The 22,500-nt window shown below is 37.1% G+C and overlaps 1 protein-coding gene across 1 annotated transcript in view; it reads left to right on the top strand.

Annotated features, from left to right (window-relative positions):
- LOC135226386 (uncharacterized) overlaps positions 1–22,500 on the top strand; it is a 234,381-nt gene that overhangs the window by 136,719 nt on the left and 75,162 nt on the right. The window contains exon 2 of the mRNA XM_064265865.1: positions 22,093–22,188. Within this exon, the coding sequence (XP_064121935.1) occupies positions 22,093–22,188 (96 nt within the window). The remainder of the gene's footprint in view (positions 1–22,092; positions 22,189–22,500) is intronic.

Genomic DNA, 22,500 nt, shown 5'->3' with positions numbered 1-22,500 from the left:
GTTCCCAATTTTTTTACAGGATGCAAAGAATACTTGTAATTATTATATCCTGTGCTGATGATTTTAACTTCCTGTCTTGTCATTTTTCACGAAGCATAATTTATCTATTTATTTATCTATTTATCTATTTATTTATTTATTTTATGTTTTTTGCCATTTAACTTTCACTATATGTGTTATCATAGTGTGACTCATCTCTATTTTCCCTCTGTTTCATTTCCCACTGAAATAATTCATTCTTTTTTTTTCTGTGCTTGTTTTTTTTTTCCTCTATTTATGCTCAGTTTTTTCTTTTTTTTTTTTTTTTTTTTAAAACAAATACGAATCTCCTTTACTACAGATTATGTTGCTATTTTTTGTGCTTTATCATATTTTCTTTTGATTCTCGTTTGGTCCATTTTTTTTAAGGTCTCCTGTTATCATCATCGTCTGTCTGTCTGTAATTCAGTCTTTCCCCTCCTTCACTTTCAGGTTTTGTCGTCTCCCTTCTTATTTACTTTTTGTTGAAATTATTTTTATTTCTTGTGTCTTTTCCTTTATTTTTTAATCACTGTGTCTGTCTGTCTGTCTGTCTGTCTGTCCCCCTTCTTCTCTCCCTTCCAGATTTTGAATTCTTCCATTTTTATTTAAGTTGTCTTTAATTATTTCTATTCCTTATGTCTCGCCTTTCGCTCCTCCTTCTTCCCTTTCCTTCCTTTTCCGTTGTCCACTTCCCTCTTGTCCGCCGGCAGGAACTGCAGAATGGGTCTGCCTCAATATTGACTTGGCTGCACCACCAAGGCAGAGAGAGAGAGAGAGAGAGAGAGAGAGAGAGAGAGAGAGAGAGAGAGAGAGAGAGTTTGCTTGTTAAGAGTCCTTTTGTTTACGAGGTATATTTTTCAACAAAAAATACTTTGAAAAAAAGGGAAAAAAAAATTTCCTTTTTCGAGAAAGAGAGAGAGAGAGAGGGAAGAGAGAGAGAAAGAGGGAGAGAGAGGAAGATAGAGAGTGAGAGAGAAGAGGTTTGCTTGTTATAGAAGTCCCTTTTGTTTAACGAGGAAATCTCCTACGTTTTAAAAAATGAAAATTTACTTGAGGGAAAAATATCTTTTTCTGGAGAAAAGAGAGAGAGAGAGAGAGAGAGAAGAGAGAAGAGAGATAGAGAGTTTTGAGAGAGAGAAAGAGATTATTTTTGTTGCTTGAGGGAAAAAGATAGGGGTCTGAAAAAGAGGGGAGATAGAGAGGGTTTAGAAAGAGAGGAGATTTTATCCTTTTTAATGAGAGAGAGAGAGGAGAAATGAATATTTTGAGAAAGAGATGAGAGAGAGAGAGAGAGAGAGAGAGAGAGAGTTTGAGAGAGAAGTGGTTTTTGAGAGGATATTTTTTTTCTTACGAAAAAATCTTTACGAGGGAAAAATATCTTTTTATGGAGAATTAGAGGAGATACGACGAGAGAGAGGAGAGAGAGAGAGAGAGAGAGAGAGAAGATTGTTTTTTTGCTTGTTAGAGAAGTCTTTGTTTAACGAGGAAATATTTTTTTTTTTACAAAAAAAAATTATGGGTGGTGAATATCTTTATTTGGAGAGAGATTTTCCCGGCGATAAGTCCCTGTTTTAAAAGTAATGTTTACTATGAGAAAGGTATTTTTTTGTTTTTTGTTTTTGGGGGAAAATATCTTTTACCGAGAGAGGAGAGAGAGAGAGAGAGAGAGAGAGAGAGAGAGAGAGAGAGAGAGAGAGAGTTTTGCTTGTTTTTTCAAAGAAGCCCCTTTGGAAGAAATTGCTTTCTACGAAAAAACATTTTTTATTTTCTGAGGAGTCTTTTTCGAGAGAGAGAGAGAGAGAGAGAGAGTCCTTCCTTCCTCCCTCCCCCCTTCCCCCCTCCCCCCCATTTCCTTCATGAAGACAGACGACGATGACTCATGCACCGGTCCGGGGGGGGGCCTCCAGGGGGGGCGGCGTTAGAGCTTGCCTTAATCCACTACGTGTCAGTGATGTTTGGGTTTTGAACCCAAATCGTGATTGATCACTGAAGGCGGAATTAATGGATAGCCCCTCCCCCTCCCCCCTCCCCCTTTCCCCCCCCCTCCTCCCACCAATCCCCCTCATCCCCCACCCTCCAGCGGGAAAGTGAAAGGAGGTAGTCAATAGACGTCTGGGAATGATGCACAATACTGGAAGGGTCAATGAATGTTTACTGGTCCGCTGGTATGGCGGCTAGCGCCGTGACATGCCGCTGAGATGTCGCCGAGTTCGCGCGCCTGCCCCTAGGACGGTGAAGAGTCACTGGTTCCGCGTCGTGATCAGTTGCTGCCGCAGTGTGTGGGATCTGTAGCGGTGGGAGGTTGAAACCAACATTCTTTGATAGCTTGAATTGCAAGCTAATAAATAGCCCCTCTGGTGTGCTTGTTCCATGTGATAGGTTTCATCTACTGAAATATAATAATAAATACTATAGGAAAAGGAGAATTATGATCTATACATTGAACTCTCTAAGAGATATAATATTTATATGTAAAAGATGGGTTGTGGCTGCATAGGTAAACTCTCCTTGAATAAGGCGTGACCCGACCTCCACCTTGCTCGTGGCGCATGCTAAAATCTACGGTCAAATAGAGCATTGTTTCGCCAACGAAAATGAAAATAAATACGCTATATTTTATTAGAAATAATTTTTCCGTACTGTTTAACATGCACATTATTTATATTTTACATTTATTTATTTTTAACATTTTCATTCGAATAAATAAATCATCAAAATCCTATCCTAAAATTCCTGTATCGTTAACTCAACGCGAATCTGCTTTTTCAGACCATTTTAGGCTTTCCTACCACCCCCTACCCTCACCACCTCACCAAGATTGATTGATTGGTTTGCTAGTTCTTAATGGCGTCGGTTATTGATGCCGCCCCCCACCCCATCCCCCCCATCAAGAACAAACAAAGTAAGGTTGTAGGCTTTTTTTACTCTCCCCCGAGTAAGTGAAAAAATGAAGTATATGTGGGCGATTGCAGCAGGAGACGAGACAGAACACGAAGTAAATAATGTTGCAGCAGACAGAAAAATAATTTCACTCAGAATATTCTTGACCTTGGTTTTTGCAGAATTGGACCGAGGCCATCTTTGCATTGTTTATGGCGTCCTGAGCCGCTGCTTCTATTTTGCCCGAGTTTTTCGGGGATTACCCCGAATAACTTCCCTTTTTCTTTTTAACTTAACGTAAACGAGCAATAGCTGAATAAGGTGTAGCTCCCGGGAGAGGAGGAGGAAGGGTGTTGGGGGGGGGGGTGTGGAGTCGGAGGGTTACGGACGTATACAACATTCAGGAGGAAGTGAGGGATCACGTGTGTAAAACTAATTTCGGTTCGTTCAAGAAAAACTGCGACTTAAAAATCAATCGTTTTGCAATTGTCTCGGCTGAAGGTCTTTTGACTCAGCTTTTTAGTTTTCTGAAACGAAAACTGTTGTGCCGGTTTTGTCTGTCCGCCCTCAGATCTTAAAAACTACCGAGGCTAGAGGGCTGCAAACTGCTATGTTGATCATCCACCCTTCAGTCATCAAACATACCAAATTGCAGCCCGCTAGCCTCAGTAGTTTTTTTTTTTTTTTTTTTAAGTTAGCCATAGTCTTGCGTCTGGCCACCACCTCGCCGTGTTTGAAGTAGCATAGGCCGCGGCTCATACAGTATTATACCGATCATCGAAAGAGAAATCTATTTTCGGTGGTCTTGATTAAATACGATGTATAGAAAACTCGATTGTGCCGAAGTTTTATTTTCTTTACTTAAGAATATTAAATGCATGTACTAAACTACATAGGAAGGGTACATAATAAAGGGTATTTATTGACAAAAATATATTGAAAAAATAAAAAAAACAATTTTTTTTAATAAACTCTTTGACCAGTTTCAGACTTTTTTGATCAGTTATTGAATGAGTATTCTTGAATACTGCTCTTTGCTTTCAATTTAATGCATTTGAGTTGCAGCGTTTCCTTAGAATGTACATTGGTACAATATACCTTTTCTGGTTTCGAACGCACACATCAGTGTAAGTACATAATATGCAGACATAATACTTAAAAAACTATTTGTAATTATGAATATAATATATTATATTATATATATATATATACTATATATATATATATATCATTATATATATATAATAAATTAATATGCACATATTACATCCAACATGTACATGATACGTACTATCTTACACGCCCGTGTGCACACAAAACTTTTATATATATATCTATATATATATATATATATATATATATATATACAGTGTGTCTGCACACGAGCGTGTAAGTATGTAGCCCATCATGTTCGTGTGTGCTGTATAAATCTGCATCCACAGGATTGCTTATACACCTTCATACACCCTCATACAGTTCAGAACGTCTTTTAGTGCCGTCATAAATTCTCGTCCAAACACGAAGGCACCCACGCCCCTCCCCCCCGCCCCCCTTTCCCCCCTTTTTCCCCCCACCTATTCCCCCGTTCCCCCATCCCACTATCCCCCCCACCGACCCGCCCGCCCCCCCGCCTGGGCGTGTCTGCGTGGGTTGCAATTTATGGAATTGAGTCGCTCTTTAATGACGTGACCCGAAAGCAAAAAAGGGGTCACGTGACTTTAGGCTTTTTTCCTTCGTTGTATATATATATGGCTCGCTCTGGGTTTCCGTAGTTGAGAGGCATAGCGCATTATTATTATTATTATTATTATTATTATTATTATTATTATTATTATTATTATTTATTATTATTATTATATTAATTATTATTATTTGGAAGGAGAACCTCTTTCAAACAAGTCTTGTTGAAAGAGATTGCTGCATCATGCAGCAGTATCTTTCAATAAGATTTATTATTATTATATTATATTATTATTATTATTATTATTATTCGACCGTCGTAGTGTTTTGTTTTTATATATTTCATTGAAATTTTTGCCTTGTTGAAGGATTAAGAATTTTTGTGCTTATTTGGTTACTGGTAAGTACATATGTGTATATATAGTACATATATACGTGTATATATATATATATATATTTAAATGTGCGTCATGGAACTCACTGTCTGCAGTCCATTTGAATTCAGCTGCAGGCTAATGCACCTCTGTGTCGTCTCCCTTGCAGATAAGTATATTTAATTCACCCCCCCCCCCCCACCCCCCACCCCCCCCCCCCCCCCCCCCCCGCCCCCCACCCCCCCCCCCTCCCCCCCCCCGCCCCCCCCCCCCGCGACCTTGACCCGGGTCTCAAGATGAGAAAATTGCGGCAGGTATATGTATTGTGTGTGTGTGTGTGAGTGTAAGCTCCCTAATGTTTCATCTTGTTTCACTTTTCTTCTTCTTTTTCTCATTCTTCTTCTTCTACTTTTTCTTCACCAGGAATGTCTCCTTTATCGTTCAGGAAAGGAGTAAAAAAGATTTTTACGTGCCATGAGTAAAATGAAAAAGTTTTACATTTACTCGTACCAGGGTTTTTTTACACTCACACACACTTTTTGCACTTTTTCATCTAATTTTTTTTCCACTTGGACCATGGTAAATTCGTCACGTTTAATTCCATTTTCTCTCTCTCTCTCTCTCTCGATCTCCTCTCTCCTCTCTCTCTCTCTCTCTCTCTCTCTCAATACTAATGTCCTCATCGGTTTTACAGGGAAACAAGTTATTGACTACGTAAACATATGGTAACACCAGGAAAAAAAACATCTTTGCAACAATTTTAAAGGTCTTCCTACAGACCCTGATTATAGTAAGTTTGCCCAAGGGGGTGTGGGGGTACATATTATTCCTCCAAGGGTGTGCTCGCGGGTCGGGTTTGTCTAGCTTGGGTGTAGGGTGTCTAGCTTGGGGGTTGTGGGTGGGGGTCCCCCCAATGGGAGTGGTGTGGGGGGACTGGTCCCTTTTGTCCTTTTGTGGTGTGTGTGGTGGGGGGGGGGGGGGGTTGGGGGGGGGGGGGGGGGGGGGGGGTAAGAGCTGATGAAAAACCTTCATCAGCTCAGAGCTGTTGGTTACGCCATCTTTTTTGGTTTGGTTACAGCCCCCCCCCCTTTTTTTTTCTTTTCCTTTCTTTTCTTTTACCTTCTGGAAGCATATGGGTGCAGTGTGCGATTTGGTTACAACAGGCAGGACGGTTTGGGGGAGGAGAGAGGACGTTGGGGGGGAGGGGGGGGTAGGGGAGCGGGGATTCAGTGTAGCAGGGAAAAAAACGAATGTATCGGTGGGGGGGGGGGGGTGGAAAAGAAGAAAGAGGTGGGAAAATGGAGGGGAAATTATAAACAATGACCATCCATTGAAGACTGTCAAAATCACAGAGGGCAAAGGGACGAGACAGTGCGTATATGCGCATGCGCCGGCGGGCCTATACCTGTGCTCTTTTTGGGACAGGGGTTCGAGTGGATGGTGGGGCAGGAGGATGAGGAGGAGGAGGAGGAGGACAAATCTAGATTAAATGCATTGCAACTCTGCAACACACACACACACACTCTCTCTCTCTTTTCATCGCCTCGTGAGACCCACGTGCCACGTGGACGCTATTGTTTCATTCATCTCAGTCCATTAACTGCATTTTGGGACCGCCATGGATCGGACTGTTATTTCACCTTCCCCCCTAACCCCCCAGGGGGGGAGCGTGGGGGGGGGGGTGGGGGGAAGGAAGGCGTGTGTGTATGTTATTTTTTGTCCCGGTCCGTCTATAGCAAGGTAGGGGGAACTTATATATATATTATATATATATAATATATATATATATATATATATATATATATTGTCATGTTAGCCTGACTACCAGCCTGTTCATTGCTTGTTTTAAATTGTTAATTGATATTGCATAGGCCGGCTTTTCCCCAGAGAGAGAGAGAGAGAGAGAGAGAGAGAGAGAGAGAGAGAGAGAGAGAGAGAGACTGATGCTGACATGTTTGTTTCAGCGAAGCGCACCATTCATATTGTTTTGTTTTTGTTTTATTGATTCATTCCTTGAGCCGAGTGACTTTTTTGTTGTTTATTTATTTATTTATTTTTATTTTTATTGTTTTTGAGGCGGGGCCAAACCCATTCCTGTTGCCTGTGAGTGTTCATTGTGCATTCGGCAAGCAAGCAAGCACAAAAAAAAAAAAAAAAAACCGCACCGAATTTCTATTTATATTCGCCCCGTTGCACTTTTGTTTGTGCTTGGGCGTCAGGTGTGTTCTGTATTTATTTTTTTCCCCTTTTTTTTTGTAGTGGTGTTTACTTTGTTATTTATTAGGTTTTATGTTTTGATTGGCTACTTATTGAGAGATAATAAAACATTTATATTAAGGAATGGTAAGAGTTCTCATGAATTAGGTATAGGTTATAACTTTTTTTATTAATTTATATATATATATATATATATATATATATTATATATATAAATATATATATGTAGTATATATATATATAGTATATATATGATATATATATATTATATATATATATATATATATATATATATATATAATATATATGGATAGAGAGAGAGAGAGAGAGAGAGAGAGAGACTGGTAAAAATGTCTAGTTGCAACAGAATTCCATATACTACGTAAAAAGGGCCCATAAAAACGCCAGAATATAGAAAGTAAGTACTATCTTTCAGAGACTTAAATACAGTACTTACTTTCTATATTTTGCCATTTTTGTGGGCTCCTTTTATTAGATATATGAAGCGGCAAAGCAAGTTCAGCATAATGGCGTTAAAATGCCAATTAAATAGAATTTATTAAGAGTTATCCTTTGACAAGTAGAAACGTAACCTTAGCCTTTATCTTACACGGGCCCTAATGTGGAACAATAATTACTCTTCAAAATAAATAGATAAATAAATAAAGAAATAACAAATAATATAATCTCCCTGTTTTCACCTTGTAAGAACAAACAGTCACTTTAGCAACTTCTAAAACCTAGTACAAGAAAACTAACATAGCCTCTCAAGTGCTTACACACTCGGCAGCAGGTCAAATCCCTTTCATGTAATGAGCATTCCAGCATTCTCTCTCTCTCTCTCTCTCTCTCTCTCTCTCTCTCTCTTCTCTAAGGTAATATCCGGTGTGCCGCAAGGTACGGTGTTAGCTGCATTACTGTTTGTTATTATGATTGCAGACATAGACAGTAATGTTAAGGATTCGGTAGTGAGTAGTTTCGCCGATGACAAGAATAAGTAGAGAAATTAATTGTGATGAAGATAGGAACGCGCTACAAAGAGACCTTAACAAAGTATATGATTGGGCAGAGGTAAATAGGATGGTATTTAACTCTGATAAATTTGAATCAGTAAATTATGGAAATAGAGAAGGAAAGCTATATGCATATAGGGGACCTAATAATGAGACAATCACAAATAAGGAAGCAGTTAAAGACCTTGGTGTGATGTTGAATAGGAACATGTTATGCAATGATCAAATAGCAATTCTATTGGCAAAATGTAAAGCAAATATGGGAATGTTGTTACGGCACTTCAAAACAAGAAAAGCTGAACGCATGATTATGCTTTATAAAACGTATGTTCGTAGTCCACTTGAATATTGCAATATGATATGGTACCCACACTATCAAAAGGATATTGCACAAATAGATAGTGTACAAAGGTCCTTTACAGCTAGAATAGAAGAAGATAAGGATCTTGACTACTGGGAAAGACTACAATCTTCAAAATTATATAGTCTAGAAAGGAGAAGAGAACGCTACATGATAATTCAGGCATGGAAACAGATAGACGGAATTGCCGAAAACATCATGGAGCTAAAAATATCAGAAAGCAAATAGAGGTAAATTAATAGTGCCCAAAACTGTACCAGGAAAAATAAGGAAAGCACACAGGACATTAATCCACTACGCACCAGCATAGACAATGCAGCGTCTATTCAACACAATTTGCCAGCTCATCTGAGGAATATATCAGGAGTGAGCGTAGATGTGTTTAAGAATAAGCTCGACAAATATCTAAGCTGCATCCCAGACCATCCAAGATTGGAAGATGCAAAATATACCGGAACATGTACTAGCAACTCTCTGGTAGACATTATAGGTGCCTCACACTGAGGGACCTGGGGCATATCTGGTTCTTAGGGCCTGATCTTGTGCCTCGTATATTCCTTCAGTTCCTTTTCTTTCCTTCTTGAGCTCTCCCCTCAGTAGCCATTGCCACGTGTCATCGCTGGCTAGTTCTTTAGTCTGTCTCATGTATTGTCCGTGCATTGGTTTGTTATGCCATTCCTCTGTTCGGCTTGTCTTTCTCCTGTCTCTGTATATTTCTGGGTCTTCGTCTACTTTTATCAGTCCTTCTTCCCATGCACTCTTAAGCCACTCGTCTTCACTGGTCTTCATATATTGCCCCAGTGCTCTGTTCTCGATGTTGACCCAGTCCTCTATGCTTAGTAGTCCCCTCCCTCCTTCCTTTCGTTTTGTGTATAGTCTGTCTGTAGTTGCTCTTGGGTGTAGTGCTTTGTGTATTGTCATATGTTTCCTCGTTTTCCGGTCTATGCTGCGAAGTTCTGCCTTCGTCCATTCCACTATTCCTGCGCTGTATCTGATTACTGGCACGTCCCATGTGTTTATGGCTTTTATCATATTTCCGGCGTTGAGTTTTGACTTGAGTATCGCCTTGAGTCTCTGCATATATTCTTTCCTGATCGTGTCCTTCATCTCTTGATGTTTTATATCCCCTCCTTCCATTATTCCCAGGTATTTGTATTCCTCTCTCATCTATTATTATATTATTATTATTATTATTATTATTATTATTATTATTATTATTATTATTATTATTATTATTATATTTATAATAAATAATATTGCTGGCACCAATATCTTTTAGCAGTATCTGTTTAAAAAGAGGGTTTTATACCGAGTATGATATTATTATTATTATTATTTTTATTATTATTATTATTATTATTATTATTAGGATGGAGGCCTTCTCTGAGGACAGTAGCATTGAATATTATAGCAGTTTCAACGGCATTTAATTTATATAGAATCTTCCTCAGTTCTCCTTATTGTCTTTTCCTCATCAGCATGTAGCTGGTTTATCAGATTTCCTAAGGACATATAAGATTTCAGTTGTCTTAGGTTGATTTCCTCTGACGTGTCCACAGCGCACAGGCAGTTCATCTATGAGAGTGAATTGTGATACCTGTAAACGACGTATCATAATTCACTCTCATAGATGACTGGCCTGTGCGCTGTGGACACGTCAGAGGAAATCAACCTAAGACAACTGACATCTTTATATGTCCTTAGGAAATCTGATAAACCAGCTACATGCTGATGAGGAAAAGACAGTAAGAAGAATTGAGGAGATTCTATATAAATTAAATGCCGTTTGAAAACTGCTATTATTATTATTATGTTATTATTATTGTTTTTTTTTTTTTTTTTTTTTTTTTTTTTTTTTTTTTTTTTTTTTTTTGCTCTATCACAGTCCTCCAATTCGACTGGGTGGTATTTATAGTGTGGGGTTCCAGGCTGCATCCTGCCCCTTCCCTTAAGGCGTCCCGTCACTCGTTCTTACTATGTGTGGTGGCTTTTTCCTAGGCTCACCCACTCTTTCTGCATTGAGTCCTGGCTGGAGCTACTTCCAGCCTCTAAGTTTTTTCTAGGCTTCCTTTCAAGGGATCTTGGGATCGGTGCCTAGTGCTCCTATTATTATGGGTACGGTTTTCCACTGGCATATCCCATATCCTTCTTATTTCTATTTTCAGATCTTGATACTTATCCAATTTTTCCCTCTCTTTCTCTTCAACAATCTGGTGTCCCATGGTATTGCGACATCAATGAGTGATACTTTTCTCTTGACCTTGTCAATCAACGTCACGTCTGGTCTGTTTGCACGTATCACCCTATCCGTTCTGATACCATAGTCCCAGAGGATCTTTGCCTGATCGTTTTCTATCACTCCTTCAGGTTGGTGCTCGTACCACTTATTACTGCAAGGTAGCTGATGTTTCTTGCACAGGCTCCAGTGGAGGGCTTTTGCTACTGAATCATGCCTCTTTTTGTACTGGTTCTGTGCAAGTGCCGGGCATTCACTTGCTATGTGGTTTATGGTTTCACTTTTCGTATTGCACTTCCTACATATGGAGAGATGTTATTTCCGTCTTATCGTACTTTGAACATATCTGGTTCTTAGGGCCTGATCTTGTTGCCGCTGTTTATCATTCCTTCAGTTTCCTTCTTTAGCTCTCCCCTCTGTAGCCATTGCCAATTGTCATCGCTGGCTAGTTCTTTAGTCTGTCTCATGTATTGTCCGTGCATTGGTTTGTTGTGCCATTCCTCTGTTCTTTCCTGTCTTTCTCCTGTCTTCTGTATCTTTCTGGGTCTTCGTCTGCTTTTATTAGTCCTTCTTCCCATGCACTTTTAGCCACTCGTCTTCACTAGTTTTCAGATATTGCCCCAGTGCTCTGTTTTCGATGTTGACGCAGTCCTCTATACTTTGTAGTCCTCTCCCTCCTTCCTTTCGTGTTATGTATAGTCTGTCCGTATTTGCTCTTGGGTGTAGTGCTTTGTGTATTGTCATATGTTTCCTGGTTTTTCTGATCTATGCTGCGGAGTTCTGCCTTCGTCCATTCGACTATTCCTGCGCTGTATCTGATTACTGGGCAACTGCCCATCGTGTTTATGGCTTTTCATCATATTTCCGGCGTTGAGTTTTGACTTGAGTATCGCCTTGAGTCTCTGCATATATTCTTTCAAAACTCTATTGTACCTGATAGAGTTAGACGCACTTAGTGCAGGTTGAAAATTATTATTATTATTATTATTATTATTATTATTATTATTATTATTATTATATTATTATTATTTATAATCAGCCGTCGAGGGTTGCAGCAATTATTTTAGGATGAAACTGCTTGCCCCACCCCCTAATAATTATACATATACAGATCTGTATGTATAATTATATATACAAATGTACATAATTTATATTATGTAACGAATTCTTACCCGAGTTTCCGGTTGCCTATTTTTTGCACGTAAACATCCCCTTTCCCGATTCGCCAGGCCTCCCCTCCCCCCCTCCCCCCCCTCCCGCCCCCCTGGGGAATTATAAGTCCAAACAATTTTGTTTCCTTTTGAGTTCATCCGCGTGGGCGTATTCTATAGACAGAAGTGCCAATAACACATGAAACATCCTCACCTCTCTCTCTCTCTCTCTCTCTCTCTCTCTCTCTCTCTCTCTCTCTCTCTCTCTCTCTAGCAAACACATCAACACACACACACTTCTAGGAAGATTGGAATTTTATACCTTTCCTCTTCTTACGCAAGCCCTCTCTTCTCTCTCTCTCTCTCTCTCTCTCTCTCTCTGTACAAGTTTGTTTTCGAAACCAGCTGTAGTGTGCCCGGGATGGTAGCGGGCGGTAAATATTTAAAGGGCTAATGCCAGCAGCACCTATGGCTACCCCCAAAATTCCTCTCGACGAACGTTGCGTCTAATCTCCGTTTATTCTTGAGGGGTTTTTTTTATCGATTGTTTTCTAAGGTCATAATTATTATTATCAGTTTTTTTTGTCTCCCTTCCTGAGGGGTTTGAAGTCGCGTGAAACTTTCGGCCTATTTTTTTTTTTTTTTTTTTTTTGGGGGGGGGGGGGGGGGGGGGGTGAGGGAGTGATGCTACCTTTAAGGGGTGTGATGCCTACAGTAATTATTTTTCCAAGTCTCCACAGTTTTTCTTGAATATCACCAATGAGCTTTTATATATATAATAACAGATATATATATAATATATATATATATATATATATATATATATATATATATTAGATATATATATATATATATATATATATGTATGTATATATGTATGTATATATAGTAGTATGATGTATGTATGTATGTGTGTGTGTGTGTGAGTGTGTGCGTGTATAGCATTTTATTTTTTATGCTTTTATAATTAGTATCTTTTTTCTCTGCCTAATAATTATTTCGGCTTGAATGCACAATGATAAATGTGCCTTAACAAGAACGTCAAGTAGAAGAAAGAAGAAGAAGAAGTAGAAGACGAAGAAGAAATGGAGAAAAGGGGAGTAGAAGAAGGCAGGAACATAATGAAAAATAACATTAAAGCTGCCCCTCCTCCTTCCAAATTGTCAAAACGGGAGCAGTGATGTCAAATTGTGGCTAGCAGCGGTTTGACAGTTTAATTGAATGAGGGTCACCTTGTGTTTAAAAAAAAAATAAATAAATAAATAAAAAAAAAGGGTGCCATCTATCGACGGCTAGATGGGATTGCTGGAAGACTTTAAATCTGTGACCGCTATATGATTGTTGTGCATTTAATTCAATTATTACGTTCCAAAACTCGGATCGTGTATTCTATCTTTTCAAGAGACGCTTCAGTAACATTTTAGAATGATTCGACCCAGAAGGAAAATGGGGGAGACCGTCAGGAGACAACATCCTCAAGTTCTGGGATGTACTCTGTTCTAAAAAGGGGAGTCTCCCCAGAGTTTATATTCAGGGAAAGATGCTGAGAGCGAGACAGAGTTGGGGGGAAATTTATGAATGGAGGAAGGAGAGTGACTGCGGGGGAAATAGATAAGAAATAGAGTCCAAGTTCTCCAGCGTCTTGAGGAAGAAGAAGAAGAAGAATTCTCAGTAAAACCCAAACAAAGACAGGCCAGTTATTTGAAAAATATAACTAACGTAGGGAGATGGAAAGTAAGAGTAAAGTATGAATAATTTACAAAAATAAGATCTGAGTGGATCTTGTTTGTCCTCCCCCAGGTGACAGTAGGGGAGACATGACACAGCCACCCACCCCATGCAAACCGGTTTGTCCGCCCCGGGTGGGGGCGAGGTAGGTAGGTAAGGGAATTAAAGGATGGGGGGAGACAGCAGCGTCAGGTTCCAGTGCATGTAGCGCGCACCAACAAGCTCGTATTAACAAAGCAAGATGCTTGAATCAAATACATATATGCGTCCATAAAAAATTCTCTCTCTCTCTCTCTCTCTCTCTCTCTCTCTCTCTCTCTCTCTACTCTTGGTATTTTTTTTTTTTTTTTTTTTTTTTTATTTTCTGTACTATTTTTTGTATTTTCATGAGTAATGAAAACTATTTTTTTTTTTGTTTTTTTTTTTTTTTTTTGTTTCGTTTGATGAATCAGTGTTAAATAGAAAAATTTTAAATAAATAATTGTTAAATTCACGGCTTGGAGAAATATACTATGATAGATAGTCATTATGTCTCATTTTATTATTATTATTATTATTATTATTAATTATTATTATTATTATTATTATTCAAAGAAAACTATAATCACACGAGTCAATAAAATGGAAAAGTAAATCCACAGTACTATGTCTGTTTGATTTTGCTTTTATATTTAATATATTTTAAATAATAACAAATTCAAACAGACATTCTACTATGGATTTACTTTTCCATTATTATATTATTATTATTATTATTATTATTATTATTATTATTATTATAAATATCATTATTATTATAAGTCGGGAGTAACCCTTTATTAAGCATATTTTATTGAATCTGATAGCTGCTACAATGTAGTTAGATCAACAATTATTATTATTATTATTATTATTATTATTATTATTATTATTAGTCGGGAGTAACCCTTCATTTAAGCATATTTTATTGAATCTGATAGCTGCTACAATTGTAGATAGATTCAACAATATTATTATTTTTTTTTTCTTTTTGCTCTATCATAGTCCTCAGTTTCGACTGGGTGGTATTTATAGTGTGGGGTTCCGGGTGCATCCTGCCTCCTTAGGAGTCCATCACTGTTCTTACTATGTGTGCCGTTTCTAGGATCACACTCTTCTGCATGAGTCCTGGAGCTACTTCAGCCTCTAGTTTTTCTAGATTCCTTTTCAGGGATCTTGGGATCGTGCCTAGTGCTCCTATGATTATGGGTACGATTTCCACTGGCATATCCCATATCCTTCTTATTTCTATTTTCAGATCTTGATACTTATCCATATTTTCCCTCTCTTTCTCTTCAACTCTGGTGTCCCATGGTATTGCGACATCAATATTATTATTATCATTATTATTATTATATTATTATTATTATTATTATTATTATTATTATTGTTATTATTATTATTATTATTATTATTATTATTCCACATTCAAAATCACGCCGAATTCTCCACGTTCACCAAAAGACAGTCTTTCATGATACGTCATGAAACACTGTCCTAAATAATTCTGTAACAACTTAAAAAAAATAAAATTCACAACCAGGTAATTACAATACCAGCCATTAAGATCGTCTTTAATGGCAGGCAAACCTATTGTTATCTTTCGCCCCCTTCGTGATGTTGCTCCAGCTTTTATGCCAATTAATTCTGATACTGCATTGTAGCCCAGCTGTGTGTTTATTCCACTGAGCTGAGAGAGAGAGAGAGAGAGAGAGAGAGAGAGAGAGAGAGAGAGAGAGAGAGAGAGAGACTTGTCTAATACTGCATTGTAGCAAAGTGGATTATTTCTTGCACTGAGAGAGAGAGAGAGAGAGAGAGAGAGGCTTTTATTTGCCTATTTTCGTCCTTTATTTTTATTCATTTAATGACTATATTATTATTATTATTATTATTATTTCTTTTTTTTTTTCTTTTCTTTTTTGCTCTATCACTGTCTCCAATTCGACTGGGTGGTATTTATAGTGTGGGGTTCCGGTTGCATCCTGCCTCCTTAGGAGTCCATCACTTTTCTTACTATGTGCGCCGTTTCTAGGATCACACTCTTCTGCATGAGTCCTGGAGCTACTTCAGCCTCTAGTTTTCTAGATTCCTTTTCAGGGGATCTTGGGATCTTGCCTAGTGCTCCTATGATTATGGGTATAATTTCCACTGGCATATCCCATATCCTTCTTATTTCTATTATTATTATTATTATTATTGTTATTTGTTATTATTATTATTATTATTATTATTATTATTATTATTATTATTATTGTGCATGTTGGAAACAGACCTTCCTTCAAACACGTTTATTGAATACAATGGCAGAATTTATTTTGTACAAAATTCTCTCGAGTCATTAGGAGAATTGAAAGAATTCTGTACAAAATAAATTCTGTAAATTCTGCCATGATATTCAATAAAACATATTATTATTATTAATTATTATTATTATTATTATTATTATTATTAATTTATTGCTGTATCAGCTGCATATCATTATTATTATTATTATTATTATTATTATTATTATTATTATTATTATTATTATTGTTGTTATTATTATTATTATTATTATTATTGTTATTATTATTATTAATACGTATTGAGCAACCTATCTTGTAATATAAAAAGAAATAATGGAAAAACCGAATGGAGATAAAATAAGTAAAAGTGAATAATATTTACTTTCAAGGAATGGACGAAAAATGAAATACTAAACACTTTCGAAATGGAAATTGTGCAAAGGAACTTAGATCCTCAAGTAATTGTCAAGGTTATGCGACCGACCATTTAAAGCAAGGTTGTAGATACTGACTGTTGTTAAAAGGTTAATTATAACAGCTGGGACGCTTAATACCTGTGTTATTGAACCACATCATACATAATCGACTTCGTTTTTATCCTGGCGAAAAATATACTTTTAAAAACAGAATTGGTAGCATACAATCCATCTTCATTTTTGCCTGTATTTTGTCTTGAATTTTTCCTTATAAAAGTTTAGTTAAATTCCTTTCGTAAGGAGTTTCACCTGTTGTTAATTTGGCTAGTTAGGGGATTAACTTGTTACTGACACAATAGCAATGTTAATAACAGGATAACTACCTGTACTTGTTACTGACAGAATAACAGTGTTATTAACAGGATAACTACCTGTACTTGTTACTAACAGAATACCAATGTTATCAACAGAATAACTACCTGTACTTGTTACTGACAGAATAACAGTATTATTAACAGGATAACTACCTGTACTTGTTTTACTAACAGAATACCAATGTTATCAACAGAATAACTACCTGTACTTGTTACTGACAGAATAACAGTATTATTAACAGGATAACTACCTGTACTTGTTACTGACAGAATACCAATGTTATCAACAGGATAACTACCTGTACTTGTTACTGACAGAATACCAATGTTATCAACTGGATAACTACCTGTACTTGTTACTGACAGAATAACAATGTTATTCTGTACTTGTCACTGACAGGATAGAAATCCATCTTTGTTATTAACAGGATAACTAAACTACCTGTACTTGTTATTGACAGGATAGCAATCCAACTTTGTTATTAACAGGGTAACTACTTGTACTTGTTACTGACAGAATAGCAACCCTGTTTTGTTGCTAACGTGATAAACAACCTATACTTGTTACTATCAAAACTAACAGTCCAGATGTATAATCAACATTGGTAATAATACTAATCTAGCTTAATTACTAACACAGTAACCGCCCAGATGTGTTGCTAACCTAAATACACATAAATCTTGTAAAAAAATTAATGAGAAAAATACTAACATAAATATTTAAATATAAATTGTACTTTTACGTGTTTATTGCCAACACGATTACGTAAAAACTCCTGAAGCTTTTAAAGCAGAAATGAAATTTTGCGGGAGAGTGAAAGTGCGGGAGCGGGGGAGGGGGAGGGGGTGGGGGTGTGAGGTGAGGGGTGGGGTGTTCTTGCATTTTGTCTCGGAGCAACAGAAAAGGTCTTATGGAAAGTTTCAGGAGGTAACCGCAAACAGGTGAAGGTCGGTTAAGCGCTTTTTTTTTTTTTTTTTTTTTTTTTTTTTTTTTTTTTTTTTTTTTTGTTTTTTTTTTTTTTTTTTTTTCATATTCCTCTCTTGTCATTTTATTCTCGGTTGTTGCTGTTATTAAGTTTTCCATCCACCATCTTGTATTTGCTGATGTTTTAATGGATTTTTTGTCGATTTGGTTTTGCTGTCCGATTAATTCTTTCCAGGAAGTTATAAATGTCATCTTTTATATACGATATTTACCAAATCAGTAATTTAATTACTACATTTTTTTGAACAAGAGACATTATAGTAATCTCGTATCAGCAGTATTTTCAAATTATTTGTAGATATATATTTAATTAATTATCTTCCAGGAAGTTTATAAATGTCATCTTTTATATACGATATTTACCCAATCAGTAATTTAATTACTATTTTTTTTTATGAGAGACATTTATAGTAATCTCGTATCAGCAGTATTTTCAAATTATTCATAGATATATTTAACCATTTTCACGTAAGCTTATAATGTATCTTTACCTAATCAGTCAGTTGTGTACCGTGTATAGTCAGTTAGTCGGCTGTGGTGTGTCGTCACAGCCGGAGTGGGGATATCCGGTCATGGGGCTGGCAACCGCATCCCAAAAGCTTGGTTGAATATTTTCACACCTCCTCAGGGGAAAGCTTTTCGATAAAAACATAGAAAAAAATAAATAAAGGCGTGAATATTCGATTTAGTGATTGTATGCAAGCAGTAATTTACGAACGGCTATTCCCAAATCATTACCAACAATAGATGATTGAAGGAGAGAGAGAGAGAGAGAGAGAGAGAGAGAGAGAGAGGTAAATTTGACTAAGCTCGGAGGAGGATTTTTGCTCCAAACAAACAAACAAAATAAAATAAAGAATCCATCCGGGAGAGGCCGGATTATCCCGTCAGTGGAGTGAAAATAATCCTTTATGGAGCAAAGGATTTATTTTGCATCCGCGAGGAATCCTCTGAGGAATTTCTGTACTGGCGAAAGATTACCAAAAAAAATAAAAAAATAAAACATAAAAAACGGGGATTACTTATATGCAATAAAGATGTTAGTCTTCTCTCTCTCTCTCTCTCTCTTCTCTCTCTCGTCTCTCTCTCTCTCTCTCTCTAAGGCCTCGATAGCCGGGTTGGTAGCGCGGGTTCGATCCTCGAACCGGGCGAGGAAGAACGTGTGGGCGTGTCCTTAAAATCCAGGGGAGCCGATGTGGACTTCAAAAAAATATGCACCTAGCCATTAGTCGACTATTGTGGGTCGCAGCTATGGTATATATATATATATATATATATATATATATATATATACTATATATATATATATATATATATATATATATATATATATATATATATATATATATATATATATATATATATATATATATATAGAGAGAGAGAGAGAGAGAGAGAGAGAGAGAGAGAGAAACACAAGATGTGATCGTTCATCTCCGTCAGAATTTTTACCATCAAACTGGGTAATCGTCCTAGATTCTCTCTCTCTCTCTCTCTCTCTCTCCTCTCTCTCTCTCTCTCTCTCTCGCTTCCCTCAAGTGAAAGAAAATCGTTTTCCACACAGATATCAATGTGTATGCCAGTTGCTGAGTCATGAATATATTTATTTTTTTGTTTTCCAACGCGTGGAGAAACATCGCTTATTCCTGGTCCCCTTTCCAGAAGGCCCAGGTCAGGTCATCTCTACTCTCTCTCTCTCTCTCTCTCTCTCTCTCTCTCTCTCTCTCTCTCTCTCTCTCTCAGTGAAAGTGGAAGTATCTTTTATTTATTTGGGGGGGTCATAAACAGATGATGCTCTGATAAGTAAAATTGTAAATGAATTAACTTGTAAATTGCTTTCGATGTTGCATGCCACTTTCGATGTATATATTTAGTATACATCATTACAATATTATATATGTATATACGTATATATATATATATATATATATATATATATACTATATATATATATAATTATATATATTATATATATATATATATATATATATATATAGAGAGAGAGAGAGAGAGAGAGAGAGAGAGAGAGAGAGAGAGAGAGAGAAACTAACTCGTTTCCCCTAATATGGGGTGGTGGCATTCTCCAGTTGCTGAACAATAACAACACTCACGCAGGAACCTTCACACACACACACACACACACACACACACACACACAAGCCTCATAAGCTACCCGTTGAACCCTCCCACGTAGCAAGCGTTCAAGATTTATCATATCAAAGGCAAAGTCATTGTAAATTCATTAATGACATCTTATACAATACCAAGCAACATCTGTAATGTCGGCTTTTCAGCAGCGGGCGACACTCACAATTTCCTTAAAAATAAAAAAAAAGATAGGTACAATATAGCCGGATGTGCAACCACATGGTCTCCCCAGGTTGACGCATGCGCATTGCCAAGGTCGCGCGATGATGTGGATGGCAAATGGGCAAGTGATGACTCGGTGCCAGAGGTTTCAAGCCAGAAACTTTTCTTGGAGACGTTCCAATGACATGACTCTCAGCTCGACCGGGGTTTAAGTGGCCGGGCACAGTCTTTTCTTTTTATTTTTTTAGTTTACCGTCAAAGAAAACTATTGAGGCGATGCTTTTCGTCTGTCCGTCCGCCCTTAGATCTTGAAAACTATTGAGGGTAGAGGGCTGCAAATTGGTACGGTGATCGTCCACCCTCCAATCGTCAAACATACCAAATTGCAGCTCTCTAGCCTCGGTAGTTTTTATTTTGTTTGAGGTTAAAGTTAGACAGTGGTGCAATGACACAGGCCACCACTGGGCTGTGGCTGAAAATTTCATAGGCCGCAACTGAGTTTCATGGGCCGCGGCTGAGAGTTTCATGGACTGCAGCTGAGAGTTTCATGGAACTCGGCTGAGAGTTAAATGGGCCGCGGCCGAGAGTTTCATTCAGCATTATGCGCTGGACAGAAAACTCGATTACGCCGAAGAAACTTCGGCGCATTTTGTATTTGTTTTCAATGAACGCAGTCTCTTCTTATAAATGGACTCTCTCTTTTCTTTTTAAATAGAGAGTTTTCATTCAGTAACAGAAGACGCCAAAAGAAAAGACGAAGAAATGGCCCTGTGCCACATCCGGGACATTTGAACCTTAATTCCTGAACCGGACACTTGAGGGCCTGAAAAGGAGCCTCTTTGATGATGCCTACATTTCGTGACGTCAGAGGCTTCTCAGGGGTGATGCATCTCTCTCTCTCTCTCTCTCTCTCTCTCTCTCTCTCTCTCTCTCTCTCTCTCTCTCTCTCTCAGAATTCTTTGTTTTGTTTTTCTGAAACTGACGAAACTTACTTTCTCTTTCTCTCTCAGATTTTTTTTTCTGAAACTGACGAAACTCTCTCTCTCTCTCTTATCTAACTGCAATTTAGAGCATTGGATCACTGATGTGTAGTGAGCTCACGGGCTGCCCTAGAGCAAGTGCCCGTGCTGGCATAAGGCCAGCTAAAACTAAAACAATAAAAGGAATTGCTTAATCTATATCAATTAGCTCCAGCACCATATAATGATGATTGTGTCTTGGTGTTTGTTATAATAATAATAATAATAATAATATAATAGTAATATGAAAAATATAAATAAATATAAAAATTATTATTAAATAATCATAATAAAAATAAAAATTAAAATTATAAAAATGAAAATAAAAAAATAATAAGTGAAGTAATAAGAATAAAAATTAATATCATAAAAATAAACTAAAAATCAAACTGTAAAAATTATTGTTTTGGCATTTTTATTTTTAGTTTATTTGTATTATATATATTTATTTTTATTACTTTACTTTTTTTTATTATTATCTTATTATTTTTATATTTATTTATATATATTTTTCATATTTATATAATATATATTTTTATAACAACAACAACAACAACAACAACAACAATAATAATAAAATAATATAATAATAATAATAATAATAATAATAATAATAATAATAATAATAATAATAATAATACTTATTGTCCCAGAATCAAGGTACAGACTGAACGCTTCAGACTTCAGTTAATTATTCATAAATTAAATAAAAACATCCAAACATTTATTTGTTCGTCTGCTGAACGCTATAGGCATCAGCGAAATGTTGATCATATAAATCACCCATGTCTCTATTTATTTGTCAACTTGTAGGTATCGTTGAAATTATGGTAATAAATCATTCATGTCTTTATTTGTCAACTTTTTATTTGTTCACTGAACGCTTTAGATATCAGCGAATTGTTGAGGATAACTCATCCTTGTATTTTTTATATGTCAGCTTGTAGGTGTCAGTGAAGTGTTGGTATGAAATTGACCTGCTTAATTTATATTTATTTATTTGTTTGTTTTGTTTCTCTCGCAGACTGGCATCCTGGTGGAGGTGGTGGAGGTCTACAAGTCGACGCCAGGCCCCGTCCTCTCCAACATGGTGGTGGACTGTACTCCCAGCGATAACATGGTGAGTCTTCTCTTCATTAAGTCTTAAACAGAAGAACCCTGTTATCTGTCGCGTCTTGAATCTCACGTCGCGTGAACCCTGCTACGTGTATTGAGACCGTTTTGATGCAGTCCTCTTTGTAATTGTAGCGTTATTACTTGAATCTCACGTCACGTGATCCCTGATACGTGTATTGAGACGGTATATTGATGCTGTCGTCTTTGCTTTGTAATTGTAGCGTTATTATTTATATGTCACGCGTCACGTGATCGCTGCTATACGTGTATAGAGACGGTAGATTGATGCTGTCGTCTTTACTATGTAATTGTGGCG

The sequence above is a fragment of the Macrobrachium nipponense genome, chromosome 14 (assembly GCF_015104395.2).
Source record: "Macrobrachium nipponense isolate FS-2020 chromosome 14, ASM1510439v2, whole genome shotgun sequence".
NCBI classification, from domain to species: Eukaryota; Metazoa; Arthropoda; class Malacostraca; order Decapoda; family Palaemonidae; genus Macrobrachium; species Macrobrachium nipponense.
The sequence above is the reverse complement of the archived record's forward strand: the minus strand, read 5'-3'. Positions and strand labels throughout refer to the sequence as shown.